General features: G+C 56.2%; 3 protein-coding genes and 1 long non-coding RNA gene across 5 annotated transcripts; 3 read left to right on the top strand and 1 right to left on the bottom strand.

The window, feature by feature from the left end:
* The first annotated feature begins 108 nt into the window (after positions 1-108).
* DNTTIP1 (deoxynucleotidyltransferase terminal interacting protein 1) lies at positions 109-5,598 on the top strand. Its single transcript, XM_034424183.3, has 13 exons — positions 109-267; positions 354-424; positions 542-638; positions 1,100-1,198; positions 2,201-2,269; positions 2,435-2,491; positions 2,583-2,644; positions 2,950-2,995; positions 3,183-3,241; positions 3,336-3,396; positions 4,658-4,729; positions 4,878-4,933; positions 5,249-5,598. The coding sequence occupies exons 1-13, from the start codon at positions 157-159 to the stop codon at positions 5,409-5,411; spliced, it is 1,023 nt and encodes a 340-aa protein (XP_034280074.1). The 5' UTR covers positions 109-156; the 3' UTR covers positions 5,412-5,598.
* Positions 5,599-6,526: 928 nt separating this feature from the next.
* Positions 6,527-9,687, top strand: UBE2C (ubiquitin conjugating enzyme E2 C). Of its 2 annotated transcripts, none has more exons than XM_087888909.1 (6): positions 6,527-7,326; positions 7,451-7,478; positions 7,609-7,695; positions 8,159-8,363; positions 8,704-8,763; positions 9,451-9,687. In XM_087888909.1, exons 1-6 carry the CDS (start codon positions 7,229-7,231, stop codon positions 9,507-9,509), a joined length of 537 nt encoding a protein of 178 aa, XP_087745035.1. In that variant the 5' UTR covers positions 6,527-7,228; the 3' UTR covers positions 9,510-9,687. The 2 variants fall into 2 exon arrangements, with proteins under 2 accessions (XP_087745035.1, XP_087745034.1); XM_087888908.1 differs by having other exon boundaries at positions 7,126-7,326; positions 9,061-9,687.
* Positions 9,688-12,463: 2,776 nt separating this feature from the next.
* On the bottom strand, positions 12,464-16,421 carry TNNC2 (troponin C2, fast skeletal type). Its single transcript, XM_034424179.3, has 6 exons — positions 16,329-16,421; positions 15,084-15,135; positions 14,320-14,463; positions 14,101-14,215; positions 12,997-13,133; positions 12,464-12,707 (listed from the first exon to the last, which is right to left on the bottom strand). The coding sequence occupies exons 1-6, from the start codon at positions 16,338-16,340 to the stop codon at positions 12,676-12,678; spliced, it is 492 nt and encodes a 163-aa protein (XP_034280070.1). The 5' UTR covers positions 16,341-16,421; the 3' UTR covers positions 12,464-12,675.
* Positions 16,422-17,303: 882 nt separating this feature from the next.
* On the top strand, positions 17,304-18,082 carry LOC148114445 (uncharacterized). Its single transcript, XR_015732937.1, has 3 exons — positions 17,304-17,404; positions 17,619-17,658; positions 17,972-18,082. It is a non-coding gene; the product is annotated as an uncharacterized LOC148114445 (long non-coding RNA).
* The last annotated feature ends 1,648 nt before the right edge of the window (positions 18,083-19,730 follow it).

The raw sequence follows: 19,730 nt of genomic DNA, 5'->3' as shown, positions 1-19,730 counted from the left end.
CTCCCTTTTCCCCATGGGGGGGTAGCCGATCAAGCGCTCGGGGGCGGGGACTAAGACCCCGCCGTTGCCGGGCAACGCGCGCCGCTTCCGGGTCTGGCCGTGGCGCGGCGGTGACGTCAGAGAGGCGCGCCCGCGGCCAGGGACGCTGGTCTGAGCATGGGGGCCGCCCGGGAGGTCGATCCGCCGCCGGCGCAGGACGAGGAGCCCGAGGACGACGAGGAGGAGGAGGCGGCGGCGGCGGGGGCCGACGGGGAGCCTGGGGCGGCGGTGAGGGCGGGGCCTGCGGGGGAGGGGAGGGGCCGGCGTGGGGGCGGGCGCTCCTGACCCCTCCCTCTTTCTCCCCCTCCCCGCAGAGCCCCTGGAACATCATGATCAAGCACCGGCTGGTGCAGCGGCGCGGGCGGCGATCCCAGATGATGACCAGGTGGGCCCCCTCCCCAAGGGCCCTTTCCCGGGGGCTTCCCCCATAATCTGGGAGGGAGGGGGGAGGGCTGCCTCCGGGAAGGGCGGCAGGGGGGCCACCAACCCTCCCCCTCTGCAGCTTCACAGACCCCGTGGTCTCCATGGACCTCCTGCGCGCCGTCCTGCAGCCCAGCATCAACGAGGAGATCCAGGCAGTCTTCGGCAAGTACATGAAGGTAGGGGGCTGCGGGGGGGAGGGGAGGGGGTTGGTGGAGGGAGCAACTGCCAGGCCAAAGGAGCCCCCCCCCCCCGCACACCTCCCAGGTGCCCCGGTCTCGCCCGCTCCAGGCAGTGGGTGCCCCAGTGGGAGGCCAGGAGTGCACTGGGGGACCTAATGATGGGGCAGTGGGCTCGGGGGTGGTCATGCATCCGCCAGGGTTGCCTTTCATAAGACCGGCCTCTGGGTGAACCCATAAATAAATACAGGCAGTCCCAAAGGTGCTTTTTCAGGAGGCAACTGGCAAGAAAGGTCCTAAAACGGGGCAAAACTAACTGAACAACTGTCTCGCTGAGCAGCAGAAATGTGGGGCTCCATTTGGTTGTAGGTCAGGGACTTACCTGTAAATGCATCCATTGGGAGGGGCACCAATTCTGTCCTCAGCCTTCTGACTCTGAGGGGCTCTTTCCTTCTCTCCAGTTTTTCCAAAAGGCGGCAGGGAACGTGCGCGAGAATGTCGGCGAGGATGTGGACACAGAGCAGCTCATCCAAGAGACGTGTCGCAGCTGCCTGGAGCAGGTAGGGAGAGGCTCCAGCTGCAGCACTCTCCTGTTCCAAGAAAGTGCTGCTCTTGAGTGCAGGATGGTCGGGGGAGAGTTGGGCAGCCACCCCTGGGTGAAAGGAGGGCCCTGGTTCTACTTTTTCTGCCTAGTGAAACACCACTTTAATTCTCTCTGTCTTCCTTGGGCAAAGGCTAGGGGGAGCCCTAGCAAGCTGCGGAGCGAGAGAGATCATTGAGTATAATACCCGGTTGCAGGATTGGGTATGTCTAGTTTAATGAAAAGAAGGACTAGGGGGAGACGTGATAGCAGAGTTTCGATATTTGAGAGGCTGCCACAAAGAGGAGGGGGTCCACCTATTCTCCAAAGCCCCTGAAGGCAGGATAAGAAGCAACGGATGGAAACTAATCAAGGAGAGAAGCAACCTAGAACTACGGAGAAATTTCCTAACAGGGAGAACAATTACCATAATCAGTGGAACGGCTTTCCTTCTGAAACTCTGTATGCGCCATCACTGGAGGCTTTTAAATGGGGCACAGCCATTTCTCTGAATGAGTTTGGGGTCCTTGCTTGAACAGAAGGTTGAACTAGGAGACCTCCAAGGTCTTTTCCATCTCTGTGTTATTCTGCTGTTCTGATTAGGAATAAAAAAATGGCACTTCCTCCACTACGCAAAAGTTAATTACCGTATTTCCTGTGCCAAAGGAGCAGGAAGTAAATTCCTTTCCTTTTTTTTTTTCTCCCGTTTACCATACACTTTTTTCTCTCCTATTTTCCCATTATTTTCATTTTTCTTTGCATTTCTGCATTTTATATTTTGATAAACTAATAAAATAGGAGTATTGAGATAGGGGGATCATAGAAAGTGCATCTCTGAGCTGCTGAAATTAAGGAAAGTAGGGGCTCACTAGGCCTTCCCAGACCATTGGCCTGTCCGGAGTCACCAGCCACCAGCCTCGGGGGTTCGTGGACGCTGATCGGCCCTCCTGGTGCCAGTCTGACCATCCTCTTTTCCCTGCAGGCCAAGCTCCTATTCTGCGATGGGAAGAGACCGATTGCAAGAGTTCCCCATGAAGTGCCAGCCATCAAGGTAAAGGCTGAAAGCTGGGCTCGGGAGCAGCCTAAAGTGCCGAGGGTCCCTTCGCCTCTTTGCTGGGAGAAGCCCCCTGGCTGCACAGGGCGAGACTGCAGGAGCCCACACCTGGGGCAGGTAGTAGTTCTCGCTTTGCAGATACCACTTTCTCTCTCTCTGCAGCGGGCGAAGCCCCTGGAAGATGAAGTGAGCCAGCAGGGGAGCCCCATCCCCAAAAAGGTAGGCCATTGGAGAAGCGCCCGACAGAAGGCGGTTGGCGCTCTCTTTCTGCGGCCAGGAAACACTGATGAGGGTCTCTTCTCCTTGGCAGAGGAAGGGGAGACCGCCAGGACAGAGCCAGCCTGGTGACCGTGGTGCTTCAGGTGTCAGCACGTGAGTAGGGATTCCACACAGGGCCTTATGGTGAGGGGGAGGGGCGGGGGGGAGCTGCTCTGGCCTGTGTTTGCCCTTTTCCCCAGTGAAGCCTTGAGAATGCCCCTCCGGCCAAAACACCCGCTTATAAGAGGAGGAGTAAGTCAGGAAACGGGTGGGATTCCTTTTACAAGGAGGGTTGGATTCGAGTCCGGCACACAGTCAGTTATGGCATCGAGGGGCAGCAAGGAAGGTTCTTCCCTCGTTAGGACAAGCACACGATGCAGATTTGGCCACCTCCCAAGACCCCCCCTCTCTGCTTTCAGAGGGAAGAGTAAATCCTGTGAACCAGTGCAGAGGGACGGTCCGAAGGTACGCTGGGCACACACAGCCCCCTTGAGTTTGCAAAGCCATCCCTGGGGAGGGGAGGCAGCCTCTCAACCTGGGCCCCACCCATCAGCAAGGCCACTGACCCAGAGAGCCACCCGAGAGGACCAAGGGGCCTCTGGTCAGTTCCTGCCTGTCACTGATTCGTGTCCACTCGCTTCTGGCCTTGCAGTGGGACCCCCTACGCCTCACGGAGACCACGAGCTTCGTTCTTGGGTCAAGAGCAAACAAGTAAGGGGGAGCCAGCTACCTATTAATGCTTCTTCAAAGGGGGGTGTTGCCCCTTAACCGCTGCAGACTTTAACTATTCCCGTTCTGGATTCAGGGCCCTTGGGATGGGGGGCACCAGAGGCAGGCTCTACATCAAGCACCCCCACTTGTTCAAGGTCAGTGTGGTTTCTTTCCTGGGGGCGGATGGGGGAGATCTTCCTGGCCACTGGGGGGGAGGGGGCATTCCTTAATTTACGAACACACCCCAGGGAGGACCCTGCCAAGCGCTTTCAGCAAGAATGCCACGATTCCTCGGCCACCAGGTCACAGGCAGAGGACAGAAGTTGGCCTCTGATTAACAGGTATTTGGAGTTATGACCGATGGACCGCCCAGAGGGATTTAACATGGTTTGGAAGTTCTGAGGGCCACTACGCCCCCCCCCCCCCCACCCTCGTCCCCTACCCCCACCCAAGAGAGCATTTTGGGCACTTGGCAGCCAGCCAGCATTTACGGCTGTGGCAGGGTCCCTATGGCTGCCATTTCTGGAGGGGTTTTTGGTTTTTTTTTTGCCAGAAATCAGCATTTGCTCCCAGCAAAACATGCTCATTGAGTACAGGTAGTCCTCGATTTACAACCACAATTGAGCCCAAGGTTTCTGTTCTAAGCGAGGCAGTTGTAAAGTGAGTTTTGCCCCCATTTTAGGACTATTCTTGCCACGGTTGTTAAGTGAAGCTGGCTTCCTCATTGATTTTGCTTGTCAGAACTTTGCAAAGGGACGCTGCGTCCGACATAACTAGGAGTCAGTTTCTAAACATCCACATTTTGATCACATGACGGGGTGGTGGTGCTATAACGGTCATAAGTGTGAAAGTGGTCATAAGTCCCTTTTGTCAATGCCGTTGTAACTTCAGACAGTCGCTAAATAGACTGGTGTAAGTCGAGGACTGCCTGTGATGGGTTCATTTAACGACAGCTGTGTTCACTCAGCTGCCGTAAAAGTTGTAAATTCAGGTGAGGTCACATGGCAACCTACTTAACGACCATCACAACATACGACCATAATCCCAGGCTCATGTAGGGTCGTTAGATGGGGAGTGGCAGGCTGAGGTTTGGCTTAGTCAGCATTCCTGTTCCGCATCGTGGCTCCCCTGCAGAGATGTCCGTCCTGATTTAGGCCAGCGTCCGCCTCCTTGGCTGAATCATGCCAGGGGTTGCTGCATTTCCTTCCCCCCCCTCCCCCTCCCCTCCAGCGCAGGGCTCTCCAGATTTCAACTCCCAGAATTCCCCAGCCAGCCATAAAGTCCACAGGTCTTAAAAGTTTCCGAGTTTGGAGAGCCCTGCCTCACCCCCACCCACCTATCCCCAAGGGACCCCAAGGCTTGGGGCAGTTGCTGCTTCCTCACTTCTTCCTCCCCCTCCCTCTCTTTTCTCCCCAGTACGCGGCAGACCCCCAAGACAAGCACTGGCTGGCTCAGGAGCAGTACATGAGGGCCACCGGAGGGAAGATGGTCAGTGGGGGGGGAATGGGAGGGGGGGCCAATGGCCCTGGGAATCTGGTCAAAGGATGATGGGCTGCTCTCCAGTGCTTCTCCTGCAGCCAGGAGGGGCCAGAAGGCCCGCCTCCTCTGATTTCCCCCACCCCTTCTCCCTGCACAGGCCTACCTCCTGCTGGAGGAGGACATCCAGGACCTGGCAGCCAGTGACGAGTACAGGTGAGGCTCAGGGAGGCAGGGGAGCCCATCCCACTCCCAGGAGGCCAGAGTGGGGCAAAGTGTAGGTCAGCTCCTGTCCCTTTAAGAAGCTGTCAGTCCCGGCCTTCTTGAACACAATCTCCTACTTCCTCCTCCTCCTCTTCCCCTCTTCTCTTCCTCCCCCTCCTTCCTCTTCCTCCTGCCCCTCTTCTCTTCCTCCTCTTCTTCCTTTCTCCTCTCCCTCCTTCCTCTTCCTCTCCTTCGTCCTCCTCCCTCTGCTCTTCCTGTTTCTCTTTCTCCTCCCTCCTCCTCCCTCCTTCCTCTTCCTCCCCCCAGGGGTTCCCAGGAGCTGAAGCTTGACGAGCTGAAGCCCTTCACCATCCCTTCCTGGATGATTGGGAAGATGCAGAGATACATGAAGACGCTCCGCAGCGAAGGGGAGCAGCCGTTGCCGCAGCAACAGCCGCCCTCCCTGCCGGAGGAAATGCGGGAGACTTAGACCAGGCCCGGCCAGCAAATCCTGCCCCTCATCTGCTCCTGGGAAGCCCGGGATGGGGGGCAGCCTCCCCTCAGCCCTCTCCCTGCACAGGATCCCACCAGGCGCCCCTCCGCTTTCCTGATTGTATATTGGGAACCTTGTATTTGCTTGTTGGAGGATGTAGAAGGAATAAATGCCTCTGGTTGAACTTTTGTTGCTCCTTGAAGGGTCGAGCGGGTGGTGGGAAGCAGCTGGCAAGGGCTGGAGGGCAAGGGGCTCCCTCCCTGGCGTGCAGAGGGGCCCCGTGGCCCCGGAGCAGCCCTTAGCCTGCTGTCATCCACATCCATTTAGTGCCCAAGTTAAAAGGTTGCATTCTAAACATTGCACCAGCAGTAGCTTTTGTGTGTTTCCTTTCTTGCTCGGCTTGTGGCATCAGTCCTGCCGTTGTGGCTCTTGCAGGGGATGGGAAAGTCAAGAACGACCTGGACCCCTTACTCATTTCTCTCCAGGTGGATGTTGGGGGGCGGAGCTGCCTCTCCTTCCGCTCTGCATTGGTGGGGCAGGAGAGGCTGTCCCAGGAGCAACAGCGCTGGCTTCTCCCTGCTTTACCGCATCCCTATGAAGCTGCTAGAGGAGACCCAGCTGATTGGGATGCGATACTGGTGTGCAGTTGAGGCCCCTTGACACATTCCCCAGCCCTTCTCTCTGCCCCCTCCCAAAGAAAGCCCTCTAGTTCAGGGGTCTCCAACCTTGGCAACTTTAAGCCTGGCGGACTTCAACTCCCAGAATTCCTCAGCCAGCTTTGAGGTCCCCCAGGCTTAAAGTTGCCAAGATTGGAGACCCCTGAACTACTTTAGCAGACTGGAGCACGACAGGTGCAGCAGGCAAGAGACCGAGGGAGGCTGGGCCCTTGGTTGTTTGTCTGACTCGGCTGATGCACCTAGCTGGCTGGGGAATTCTGGGAGTTGAACCAGGGATGGGAACTGATCAAGGAGAGAAGCAACCTGGAAGTGAGGAGAAATTTCCCGCCAGGACAACCAACCAGTGGAGCAGAAGCTGTGGGCGCTCCATCACTGGAGGCCTTCAAGAAGAGCCTGGACGAGATGGAACCACGGGCTCTCCTGCTTGAGGAGAAGCCCTCCGAGGACCCTAGCAGCTCTTCCCATTCTAATTCTGAAATCCACAGATCTTCAAAGTCGACAGGATGGGGCGTCCCTGGACACGGCAGTCCATTATTTCCACTGGGTTAAGCCTGGCGCGGCTGTTCGTCCCCCTCCCCTGAGCGCTGTTCAGACCAAGCGGTGGGGGCGGGATGAGGCGGGGGCTGAAAAGCCAGGGACGGAGCGGGGAAGCGCCTCTCTTGCGACCGCCTGGGAGCCGCGTTCCGTGCAGGAAAAGCCCATCTCCAGCCCTGGTCCAAAAGGGGAGAGAGGAGCCTCCCATCATCCCCTGCCGCCGCCCCCCTCCCCGGTCCCCGCAACACAGGAGGGAAAGGCAGGCCGGGCAGGGGGAGAAGCCGGGTCCCCGCAGAGCGGCCGTGGCCGGAGGGAAAGCCGGACGCTCCCGGGTCCGCTTCGCAACAGCCCTGCGAGGTAGGCCGCCCCCGGGAGGAGGCCCCGCCCACGCCTTTCGGAGCAAGGCCTCCGCGGCCAATCGCCGGGCGCGCGCGCCGCCATTGGGCAGATCGAACGCGAGGGGGCCGCCGATTGGCTGCGCCGCGGCAGCTTTGCAACATTCAAACTCGCGCAGCGGCCGCCGCCGAGAAGGAGGAGGAGGAGGAGGAGGAAGAGCCGCGCCAGCCCGACCGACCGAGCGAGCGAGCTCTCCCCGCGCCCGCCATGGCCTCGCAGAACGACGACCCCGGCGCCGTCGCCCGCGCCCCCAGCAAGGCGGCCGAACCCGGCGGGGGCGCCGCCCGGGGCTCGGTCCGCAGCAGGTGGGGCGGCTGGGGGTCCGGGCACGTGCGGCGCCTCCCTCGGCCGATCCGGGCCGGTCGGGGAGCAGCTCCCGGCGCTAACCGCTCTCTCTCTCTCTCTCTCTCTCTCTCTCGCCCCCCGCAGGCTGCAGCAGGAGCTGATGACGCTGATGGTGAGGCTGCCCGGGGGGAGGCGGGGGGGTGGGGGTCTCTCCCGTCTGCCAGCCTCTCCGGTCCCGCTTCTCTTTCCAAGCGCCCGCCGTTCCTGGGCGCCTCTGATCCCCGCGTGGCTTTTCCTCGCAGATGTCCGGAGACCACGGCATCTCCGCCTTCCCGGAGTCGGACAATCTCTTCAAGTGGATCGGGACCATCAACGGCGTGGCTGGGACGGTGAGTGGCGCCCGGGGGGGGGGGGAGGGCAGCCTTTCACGCTCTGCAAAGACAGAGGCCACCCAGGCCAAGCGCTGAAGGCCACAAGGAAGCGCTCAGGTGGTGGTGGTGGTATGCGGGCGTCGGGGGTGGGGGTCCCTTGTGGTCATCTGGAGTTCCTGGGGGAAGAGAAGCCTCCTTTGTCCAGCCAGAACCCTCTCTGTGGCTGCTGGGGGAGGGGTTTCTGGGCAGATGCCCCCTCCAGCTTGCAGAAATGGGACACCCCAAAGAATGCCGGGTGTTGCTTCATACCGGAAGACCAGCTGCACTCGGGGGGCAAAGGGCTTTCAAGCAGAAGAGGGGAGGTGGAGGAAACTAGCAGGGACCAGACAGTAAAATTGGGGGGGAGGGGCACGGAGGGGGTCCTGCCTTCCCCCATGCCTTGCCTGACCTTTTTCTCCTCCCCCTCCCCTTCCAAGTGCAGGTCTATGAGGACCTGAGGTACAAGCTGTCCTTGGAATTCCCCAGCGGGTACCCCTACAACGCCCCCACCGTCAAGTTCCTCACCCCCTGCTACCACCCCAACGTCGACGTTCAGGGCAATATCTGTCTGGACATTCTGAAGGACAAGTGGTCAGCTCTCTATGACGTCCGGACCATCCTGCTCTCCATCCAGAGCTTACTGGGAGGTGAGGAGCAAGAGGGTCCTGGAAGGGTGGGGGCTAGCAGGAGGAGGATTTCTCTCCCCCCACCACCCACTGTGGAATTCCCACTGGAGCATCTGAGCTGCACCCCAAGAGGTGGAATGGAAAGGGAGGGGTGCCGCCCCAGGGCTTCCATGGCCTGGAAGGGGCTCCTGGTTCCGTGCAGAACAGCCATGCCACGCAGTGCCCCTGTGCCAGGGGTGATGCCAAGCCCACCCACCCTCCCTGGCAGAGCAGGGTTTTCCTGGTCCCACGGTGGCAGGGAGGAAGGAGGTGAATTTGATTCTTTACCAAAAGTGTTTTTGGACCTTTTCTGCCACTTCAGAGCCGAACGTGGAAAGTCCTTTGAACACAGAGGCTGCTGAACTCTGGAAGAACCAAGCCGGTGAGTCAATTTGGACTGGGAGGTTAGGAACCACGAGGCGGGGAGTTCTAGTCCTGCCTTATGTAGGAAAGCAGTTGGGTGACTTTACTGTACAGGTAGTCCTCAACTTACAACAGGTCATTTAGTGACGGCTCCACTGTCAAAAGTGGCTTATGCCCATTTTTCACGCTTATGAGCATCGCAGCCTCCCCCATGGCCACGTGATCAAAATTCGGATGCTTGGCAAAGGCTTCATATTTATGACGGTCACAGAGTCTTCCAGGGGGTGTCATGTTTTTCCAACTTTCTGACAAATAGAGTCAACGGGAAAGCCAGATTCATTTAACAACCGTGTGACTGACTTAACAACTGCAGTGATTCGGTTAACCAACGTGGTGCAAGAAAAGTTGCAGAATGGGGCAAACCTCAACACATTTCTCACTTAGCAACATAAATTTGGGACTCAGTTGTGGTCGTAAGTCGAGGACTACACGTATAGTTTTTACAGCTGCACAATTGCATGGGGAGGTGAGCAGGTACACAATTCTACACAATTGTACAAAGAACGACCGTGTCTTTGTGTCTTTGCCCAGCTTTTGGGGGGGATGGGGGAGGGGAAGGGAACCGGATTTGATGCCCAGAAAACCCTTGGCTGAATTTGCCTCATCTCGGGGGCCCTTAATCTGCTCCCCTTGTCTCTCCACACAGCCTACAAAAAACGCCTCCATGAATCCTACCAAAAACATATGAAGAGCCAGAATACTTGATGTCCTTCCCAGGCAGCACCACTTTGCCCTGGGGGGAGATAATGTCTTTTCCCTCTTCTGTTTTATCCTTGTATTTTCTGTATGTTGGCCCCTATTGTATTATAGGTCATTTTAAAGTTTTATTTGGCTTTTTTTCCTGGTGTTAATGTATAAATAAACGTCTCTTGTTTTTATAAAATGATGCCTGTTTGAGTTTGGGAATGGGTTTCAATGAACTGGAAAGCCTGCAGAGAAGAGCCAGCAAGACCATGAGGGGACTGGAGGATAAAACAAAAAGAACGGTTGCAGGAATTGGGTAGGTCTAGAGCAGGGGTCTGCAACCTTAAACACTCAAAGAGCCCTTTGGACCCGATTCCCACAGAAAAGAAAACACCGGGAGCCACGAAACCCTTCCTGTGCCTGACTGTTTCTTGAGCGGCCACAAAACTAGCAGATGTAGTTGAATTAAATGTTATGTTTTCTTCTGAAACTTTTCTTGGATTTATCCATGGTTGGCCTACCAGGAGTTGAAAAGCTCAATAAATTGCGTGCCGGCAGGTGTCGCACATTGGCGGTTGTGACACATATTTTGAGTGACAAGGAGCCACAGCAGAGGGGTGAAAGAGCCACATGCGGCTCCAGAGCCGTAGGTTGCTGACCCCGGTCTAGTCTAAAAAAAGAAGGACTAGGGGTGGCAGGATGACAGTCTTCCAATATTTGAGGGGTTGCCACAAAGAAGAGGGGGCCACCTATTGTCCAAAGCACCTGAAGGCAGGACAAGAAACAATGAATGGAAACTGATCAAGGAGAGAAGCCACCTGGAATTAAGGAGAAACTTCCTGAAAGTGAGAACAATTAATCAGTGGAACTGCTTGCCTCCAGAAGTTGTGGCTGCTCCAACATTGGAGATTTTAAAGAAAAAATTGGACAACCATTTGTCTGATGGTACCAAGTCTCCTGCCTTGAGTAGAGGGTTGGACTAGAAGACCTCCAAGGTCCCTACCAACTTATTCTGTAATTTTGAATTCCCCTGCATTGGCTGGAAAGGGAAAAGTGTGGGCGGGAGCTGCACTAGAATTTTCATCTTTACATTTCTACTTATTCCTCTGGACAAAATGGAGAAATAGATGTTGGGTGTCCATGATATTCTTTTATAATGTTTGTCATTTGCCATAATATGAAAAATGAGACATTTGTAGTGGATTGTCACCATCTTGTGATCTTTTGGGGTTTTCAGTTTAAACACTTGCTAGCTGCTATTTAATTCAATCTGGTACTAAATATCTCCCACACCTTTCCGTGTCTACAATTTTAGAATTTAAAGATACAGGTGAAGTACTTTTATATTTTTGTTTTAAATAAACCTTGTTTTTTAGCTAGTTTAGCTGCACTGAGAAAAGAGCGATACTCCTACCCTCCTGCCTTGATGGGGCATGGACAGGAAATTGTACCATGGTGATTTTTTTTCCCCACTTTTTTCCCAGAACCCCAGAAGGGGCGGTAGCAATATCTCCAAATCGCTCTGCAGACCAGAGAGAGCAGGGAGACCAGGTTGGAGACCTCCCAATGGCTACAGAATTCCAGTTTAAGGTTGCTTGTTTTGTGGTGGTCCTCAAATCTCCGACCACTCTAAGTGAGTTCTGGCTTCCCCCTGGAGTTGGCTTGCCAAAGGCGATCATCTGACCCCGGGGACTCCAGTGCCCACAGGGTATAATTGCATAAGCCTTTAGAATTCACCTTCCCTTTTCAACCCCATTCACATTTTTTTCACGTGAAGCCCCTCTAGCTCAGGTTCTAGGCAGGTCTAGGGAGACCTTCCCTTGCTAGGAGAATCTCGCAGCCAAAGCCACAAGCTTTGCCTTGCAGGAGGAGCCAGAAAACTGCCTTTCTGGAGGAAATGGTCCTTGCCCATCACTTGAGGACTTGAGACCCCACCCACCCCCACCTCCCTTGGACTGTCTTCTCAGGTGACTCTGGCCAGAGAGGGGCCGGTTCATCTTAAACCGTTCGCGCGGAAGCAGTGCGCCCCTTCGATCCGGACCCTCCCCTCCCTGAGGTGCTTCAGTAGATGAGTGAAATTCTCGCAGGGGGTGGGGGTGGGGATTTGCTGAGAGAGAGCTGGATTACAACCACCTGGGAATCCTTTTGAGTTCATATCGTTTATCGTTGTTCTCTAGGGGTTCTATTGCTTTATTGCTTAGTTTTCCTATGTAGACTCCTCGCACCGGAGGGGAGGGCGGGATGGAGAGATAGGCAGAGGGTTGGAGGAATGGAGAGGAGGAAGGAAGAGGGAAGGAGGAAAGGAAGGGAAGGGAAGGAGAAGGAAGAGTGGGAGGGAGTGATAGGAGGAAGAAAGGAAGGGAAAAAAAGAGGGAGGGAGGGAAGGCTTGTCTCTCAGTCTACAGCCTTCTCTGCCCCCCCCCCCCGCCCCCAGGAAGAGGAGGGGACAGTGCCCCACTCTCAGGAAGGGGGATCCAGAGCTATTCAAAGGAGCTCAACTGCCACCATGGAGCAGCCCCTTCTAGTTCCCCTGTTTCTTTTCTTGGGCTGGCAGGCACATTGCCGTGCCCACGTGCCACCCTGCCTTTGGACTTGCAGGCTGCAAGCCCACCAAGATGCCCTACCTGTCCCTGGTGCAGAGTTCTCCACCTGCTTTCTCCCTTCAGCCTGCATGGGATGGAGACGGACAACGTGCTTCCCCTGAATCCCAGGGAGGGGCAGGAGTCCCAGGCCTCACAGACCACCCCGGTCCTTCCCCCTCCATGGGGTTTAATTCCCCCAAAGGGAACGTAAGTGACCCCCCTGGGTGCCCCCTCCCCCTCCCTGGCATGATGGAGCCCACTCAGAGGACAGGAAGGGCTGCTGGAGAACGTGCTGGGGGTGGGACGGGGAGTCCGTTGCCTATTTCCCTAGCCAGGCAGCCTCTGGGCGGGGGAGGCGGGGGGGTCCGCAACCAAACTCAGCCCCACAGCCCCTGTGCTTCCACAGTCCCTTGCTCTTTATTGAGGTGTCAGTGTTAAAAACAGGCTTTCACAGCGGGGGGCGATGGGATCCAGAGTTCTGCTGAAGAGGCATCTCTATGCTGTGCAGAGCAAGCTGGCACAGGAGCATGGGCCTTGGGAGCTGAGCGGAGCTGGGGGGAGCTGCCCCCTCCCTCAGGCCGGTCTTGCAGGAATGTCTCGATGCTTTACTGCACACCCTCCATCATCTTGAGGAACTCTGGGGGGAGATGGAGATGGGTCAGCCCACCCCAGCAATGATGGGCAGAGGAGCACCCCCTCCCAGAAGCCAAGGATGGCGGCCCCCCACAAAGAAGTGCCCAACCGGCCTGAATTGCTAGGGGGCCCGAGGAGAGAGTGGCAGGGAGGCTCAGCCCCTACAGTCCCAAACTCCATGTCAGGAAAAGGCTGCTGAGGGTCTGGGGACAGCCTCTCTCCCTCTGTGGGGCGGGGGGAGCTGTTGGTCAGCCCCAAGAAGCTCTGTCCATCTGTCCATTCGAGCTGCTCACCATCAAAATCGATCCGCCCATCGTTGTTTTTGTCTCCGTCCCTCATCAGCTCCTGGATCTCCTCCTCTGTGACTCTCTCCCCAGAAAGCTGGAAGATCTCCACCAGCTCCTCAGCATCCAGGAACCCATCAGCATTCCTGGCAGGAAAGGGGCAATAGAATGAGATGGAAGGGACCTTGGAGGTCTTCTAGTCCAGCTCCCTGCTCAAGCAGGAGAACGTCCTATTCCATTTCAGACAAGTGACTGCCCAGTCTCATCTTGAAAACCTCCAGTGATGGAGCACCCAGAACTTCTAGTGGCCAGCAGTTCCACTGGTTAATTGTCCTCCCTGTCAGGAAGTTTCTCCTTAATTCCAGGTTGCTTCTCGCCTTGATTAGTTTCCAACCATTGCTTCTTGTCCTGATCTCAGGTGCTTTGGAGAATAAATCGACCCCCTCCTCTTTGTGGCAGCCCCTCAAATACTGGAAGGCTGCTCTCCTGTCCCTTCTAATTCTTTTCTTTAGACTAGCCAGACCCAAATCCCACAGCCATTCTTCACCTGTTTTAGTCTACAGGCCTCTGAAGGAATAGAACAGTTGAAACTGAGCAAACATCTGCCCCCGTGTGCTCAACTCTGACCCGAAGCATGAAGGGCGCATCCTGTCGGGCTGAGCACCACCAGGCCAGCCTGGGACCTGGAAAGCCCCAGACTAATGGCAGACTACGGGAACCATTTGCACCACTCCAGCGACCCTGAGGGCACAGGTAAGCCTCCAAGCGGCCTCAATGACCCTCTCAAAGGAGGCCAATGACCAGCTGCCTGGAAGGAGTATAAATCCTTCCATTCTCCTCCGTCCAGTCAGAGCTGAAGAAGCTTCTGGGATGAGAAGCGAAACGTCTTCAAAAGAATCACCTTTGGGACTAGGAGGCGTATCCTTAAAGCGTATTTGCCTCTTTGAAGTTATAAAGAATCCCGCTTTGAGAGAGAGGGGTGCTTTAGAAATACGAAATGTAGCTAAAGGCAGGATAAAACACCTAATGAATAAACAAAGAAACACCCTCCCCGTCCCCCCACAAGGCAGGCCTGCCCCCCACCAGTGGACCCCACCCCCCGCCCTGGCCCACCTGTCAAAGATGCGGAAGCATTCGGCCAGCTCCTCCTCCGACTTGCCCTTGGCGTCCTCCTTCATCTGCCTCACCATCATCACCAAGAACTCCTCGAAGTCGATGGTTCCGCTGCCTGCAAGGGGGGTGGGGAGTCTCAGCCCAGTCAGGGGAGGTGGGAGGGGGTCTCCCCAGGGCCCCCCTCTTCCTTCCCCCCTCCCGTCTTCTGCCCCCTCTCACCATCCTCGTCCACCTCCTCTATGATGGCGTCCAGCTCCTCCTTGGTGGGCGTCTGGCCCAACATCCTCATGACCGTCCCCAACTCCTTGGTGCTGATGTCACCGCCCCCATCGGCATCGAACATGTCGAAGGCGGCCTTGAACTCTGCAGGGGGGGCACAAGGGGGGGCTCAGCCTCTGCCAGAGAAAGCCTCTGCCAGAGCCCCCAACCTCACTGGCCTCCCCGGTGTCCCTAAGGCCCCAGGCCCAAACGTTCAGTACAACGGTTTGTTTAGTGACCGCTCTAAGTTACGACGGCAGTGAATAAAGTGACTTAGGACCATTTTTACACTTGCCACCCTTGGCGTATCCCCATGGTCACATGACCAAAATTCAGAGTCTTGGCAACTGGTTCATATTTATGACGGCTGCCGTGTCCCAGGATCACGTGATCCCCTTTTACGACCTTCTGACAAGCAAAACCAGACTCGCTTAATGACCACATTCCTAACTTAACAACTGCAGTGATTCACTTAACGATTATAACAAGAAAGGTTGTAAAATGGGACATGATTCACTTAATGACCGTCTCGCTTAGCAATTGGGCTCAATTGTGGTCATATATCAAGGACTAGCATCCCCTGGCCAAACTCTACTATGCTCTAGAACTGGTTCCCAGCCAGCCACTCCAGAGCCCCCGGGGGCCCCCACCTCTCCCCCCCGAGCACAGTCCTGGGCCCACCTTTGCCCCCCCCACTCCATGGCTTCCCCCACCTGCCCACTCACCCGCAATCATTTCCTCACTGAGGTAGGAGCGGGCCTCAGCCTGCTGGTCCGTCTGCAAGGGAAGCACAGGGGTGACCGAGGGCCGGGGAGGGGGCCCAGCCGGGGCCTGCCACGGGGAAACCAGTGCCCCCCCATCCCAGCTGACCTGAGTCCCAGGGCCATTCGCAGCTTCTCTGCCTTCCAAGCTTTGATCACAGGGGCAGACAAGGCTTTGGGCACTGGGGGCTCCTCACCCCAAAAGCAGGACTGTGCACCCCCTGCTCCTTGGCTCAAAGGAGGGAAGCAGCAGCCCCAACCAGGGAGGGGGTCCACTCTGGGGAAGGACTGTCAGACAAGGGCAGGGGGGAGGGACCCCATCATCTCTTCCTGGGTTTCTTCCAAGCATGGCCGGGGCCCCAGATAGAGCCCTAAGTCGAGGTCCAAGAGCCCCTGAGCTGGGGGACAGTCTCCAAGTCTGCCTGGCTGGACCATCTGGCTGCCCTCCTCTTCCTCTTCCTCTATCTGGGCAGCTGCTCTCCCAGGCCTGCTGGCCACTTCCTTGGCCCCTGGGCGAGTGGCAGCCGGCCAGAGCCAAGAGGCTTCTTGAGACAGGGGCTATTCTTAGGCAGGCCGGAGCTGCCGGGAGCTCCTTCTAAGGGGCGCTGCAGGCAGCCTGCCAGCCGGACCCACACCTGTCCTCCCCCAGATTGGGTTACTCCTCCAAGACGCTGTGAGATGCCCAGGCGGTCCTCGCGCCTCGTGACCCATGGCTCAGTTTTCCCCACAGGCAGCTCCTCCTTTCTGCAGACTCTGCAGCCCTCCCTCCTCGCTGGAGGCCCCCAGGAATATCGATTCCCCCTTCCCCCCCCTCAAAAAAACCCTCCCCTACCCACTTCAGTCAACCCAAGCAGCAGACCTCACTCCTTATCTCCCCCACCGCCACCCTGCCCGGCCTCCCCAGTCCGGCCCGGCCCGCCCTGCCCTCCACCCCCCAGTCGCCCCAGCAGCCTCAGCCAACGGGTCGCGGTGCCCCCCGGCCTCACACAGAGCGGCTCCGCCAGAGCACTGCTTGTGTCCTGGCAGCTTCCTTGCCGCATCTGTGCTGGCCCTGGGCCCCGGGGCCGGCTTGTCCCATCGGACACTCGACCAACCAGTCCAGCCGGCCATCTGTGCACAGTCCACGGTCCTGTCCGGCATCCTGGCAGGAGGTCCAGCTCCAACCGTCCTGGCGCCGTCCTTAAACGGGCTTCGTGCCCGTGGTCTTACCATGCTTACCATGTTGGCAGGTGTCACCCCAGAGCCACCCACAGAACAGAACCTCGGTATCCCCCTCCGGTCTGAGCAGATGGCAAAAGCTGCCCCACCACCCACCCGGCCCCATTTGTACCCCAGCCCGGCAGGGCCCCCCCCCGGCCCGTCCGATTGGGCACCAGGAGAGGCAGCCCTGGCCGGGGCCAATCGCCTTCAGCCTCACCTGTCGATTGGTCAGCCGGGCATTTTACCAAATTTAGCCAAGGTTCTCCTGGCCGGGAAGTGGGGGTGGGCAGAACAGGAGGGGCAATGCAAGTCCTGTGGGGGGAAGGACTTAATCCTGTGGCCCCCTCCTCTTCCCCACAATTTGAGACAGATGGCATTGCAAGGAATTGTCCTTCTGCACCCTCCCCTCCCCCCCCAAGCCTGGACAGAATAAAAATAGACTTGAGCCTGCTCTGCCCCATCTTTGCATCCTGTAGCCCCAAAGAGGTGGCCTAAATTCACCCCACCCCCACTTGGGGGGGAAACTGGCTCACTGAGTGTTAGAGGAATAAAGCAATTCAGCAGCCCCCCCCCCCATGAACTCTGCATGGCAGGGGGTGGGAAGGGAGGGATGTCGCAGCCCCCGTTCTCCCACCCCCGTAGCCCCACTTTGTTTATGGGGGATCCTGTTTCCCATTCCCCTGCGTCTGGGAGGGGGAGAAGGCCAGCGGTTTTGGACTCCAGCAGGCAACCTGGGCAGCCTGGGGGAGACAAGGAACCCCCTGCAGGTGCTGCATGCCAACCAGCAAGATCCTCCCCTCCCAGTTGGGGGCCTATTTGGGGCGGGGCAGCCCAATTCCTGAGGAGGGCGGGGCCTGACAGGCAGGAGCAGCTGGAGTCCTCCCCCCTATTAATAGACATGCCCAAGGAAAGCTGCTGAGGAGGGCAATGGGGCAGCGACTAAATAAGGCAGACAAGTGCTGGCTCGGGTGGTGGGGCCGGCCCCCCAACTCCCACAGCCACTGGACAGAGACTGGACAGCCACTGGTCTGGAATGGCAGAGCGTCTCCTGTTTCAGCAGGGGGTTGGACTAGAAGACCTCCAAGGTCCCTTTCCATTCTATTCTATTCTATTCTGTTCTATTCTGTTCTGTTCTACTCTAATTCTAATTCTAATTCTAATTCTAATTCTAATTCTAATTCTATATTCTATTCTATATTCTATTCTATATTCTATTCCATATTTATTCTAATTCTAATTCTATTCTCCCTTCCAATTCTGGTGTTCTCTTCTATTCCATTCCATCCATGGACCGCCCAGGGCGAGGACCAGGTCCAATTCAAGGCCTCTCCCCATCCTGGTAAGTGAACTGTCCGTGCTCAGATCCATCTGGACTTTCCTATCTTCTGTGCTCCAACAGGAAGGTCTGGCAGGCAGCTGCTTGCACCCAAAAAGCTGCCCTCCTCTGGTTTCCCCTGGGGAAGAGTTTGGCCCTTTTGGGCTGCGGCTGGGGAGAGCAGGTGCAGAGATACCAGGCTGCCAGAGAGAGGCGCCACAGGCCAGGATGCTGCACTGGTCAAGAGAGCCAGCTGGGAGCAGAGCCAGAAGAGGAGCAGGGCTGACGCAGGGGCAACGCAGGACTTTGGCTTCACGCCCTGTCCCTTCTCTTGCAGTTACCATGATTGACACCCAGCTGTTCCCCACACCCCCAACGCTGAGCAGTTCCCACGCCCACCGGACCCCTTAGGGCTCCTCCCAAGACTGGCGCCCACCCAGGCAGCCCCTTCCAGGACTGCTCTTCTGCTTAGACCAAGGGTCTCCAAAGTTGGCAACTTTGTGGACTTCAAATCCCAGAATTCCACAGCCAGCAATGCACCTGAAGGCAGGACAAGAAGCAACAGACAGAAACTCATCAAGGAGAAGCAGCCCACAGTCAAGGAGGAATTTCCTGACAGAACAATCAGCCAGTGGAACAGCTGGCCTCAAGATGTTGTGGGGGTTCCATCACTGGAGGTTTCGAAGAAGAGACTGGGCAGCCATTTGCCTGGGATGGTATAGGGTCTCCTGTCTGAGCAGGGGGTTGGACTAGAAGACCTCTAAGGTCCCTTCCAATTCTGTTGAAGGTTGATGGCCATATAATAGGTGTGGTTTCGTAGATGTCACTTTAACGCATTCTTTCTGCACAACGCTTTTCCGACGGAATTTTGGGACAGGGATGCCAGCTAGATCAGAGGTGGGGAAGGATGGCCCATTTATGACTTGTGGACTTCAACTCCCAGAATTTCAGAGCCAGCAGAAGTAGCCTTGGTGGCGCAGCAGACTAAAGCACTGTTAAGATAACACCAGCTGCCTGCAATTACTGCAAGTTCAAATCTCGCCAGGCTCAAGGTTGACTCAGCCTTCCATCCTTTCGAAGGTAGGTAAAATGAGGACCCAGTTTGTGGGGGCAATAAGCTGATTTTGTATAAAAAAGAACACCGCTTGGGGGGGCCCAAAAGCCTTACTAAGCAGGTATACACAAAAGTATGAAGGCTATTGCTTAAAAACCATTGTAAGCCACCCTGAGTCTCCGGAGAAAGGCGGCATATAAATCGAACCAATATATAGTTGATTGGTTGGAGGTTGCCAGCTCCATCATGAGGCAACCTGTGCTATGATTGGTTAAGGGGGTGTAAAGGGGGCGTTTCCCTTTTCCTCCCCCCCACCTTTTTTCTTCTGTTGAGCTCTGTATGCTACAGGTAGTCCTCGACTTACAACAGTTCATTTAGTGACCGTTCAAAGTTACAAAGGCACTGAAAAAAGTGACTTATGACTGTTTTTCACACTTACAACCGTTGCGGCATCCCCATGGTCATGTGATCCAAATTCAGAGGCTTGGCAACTGGCGTGGACTTATGACAGTTGCAGTGTCCGGGGTGTGTGGGGGGGGTGTCACGTGATCCCCTTTTGTGACCTTCTGACGAGCAAAGTCAATGGGGAAGCTGTATTCACTTAACAACCTTACTAACTTAACAAGTACAATGATTCACTTAACAACCGAGACAAGAAAAGCCGTGAAATGGGGCAAAACTCACTTAACAAATGTCTCACTTAGCAACATAAATTTTGGGCTCAATTGCAGTCGTTAAGTCGAGGAACTACCTGTATTTGATTTAACCTCATGATGCTCCTGTGTGCCTGACTATATTGTCTGCAGTAAATATAATAAATGCTAAACATATTTATTTATATAAAACTACACATTTGTGTCAGTGTCTCTGACTTCATTTGAACACTTGCTGCACAATTCTCTGACACTCTGCCGGGCAAAGTGGGCTGGGGAGAGCGGGGAAAACCCACCGGCCTCCAGGCTTCATCCCCCTTCCTCCCCACCCCCACCCCCACCCCGTGTTCAAGCCCAGCTTCCACTGACTTTGAAGCCAGGCAGAAAAG

Source organism: Pantherophis guttatus, chromosome 3 (assembly GCF_059756535.1).
Source record: "Pantherophis guttatus breed Tessera chromosome 3, ASM5975653v1, whole genome shotgun sequence".
Lineage (NCBI taxonomy): Eukaryota > Metazoa > Chordata > Lepidosauria > Squamata > Colubridae > Pantherophis > Pantherophis guttatus.
The sequence above is the reverse complement of the archived record's forward strand: the minus strand, read 5'-3'. Positions and strand labels throughout refer to the sequence as shown.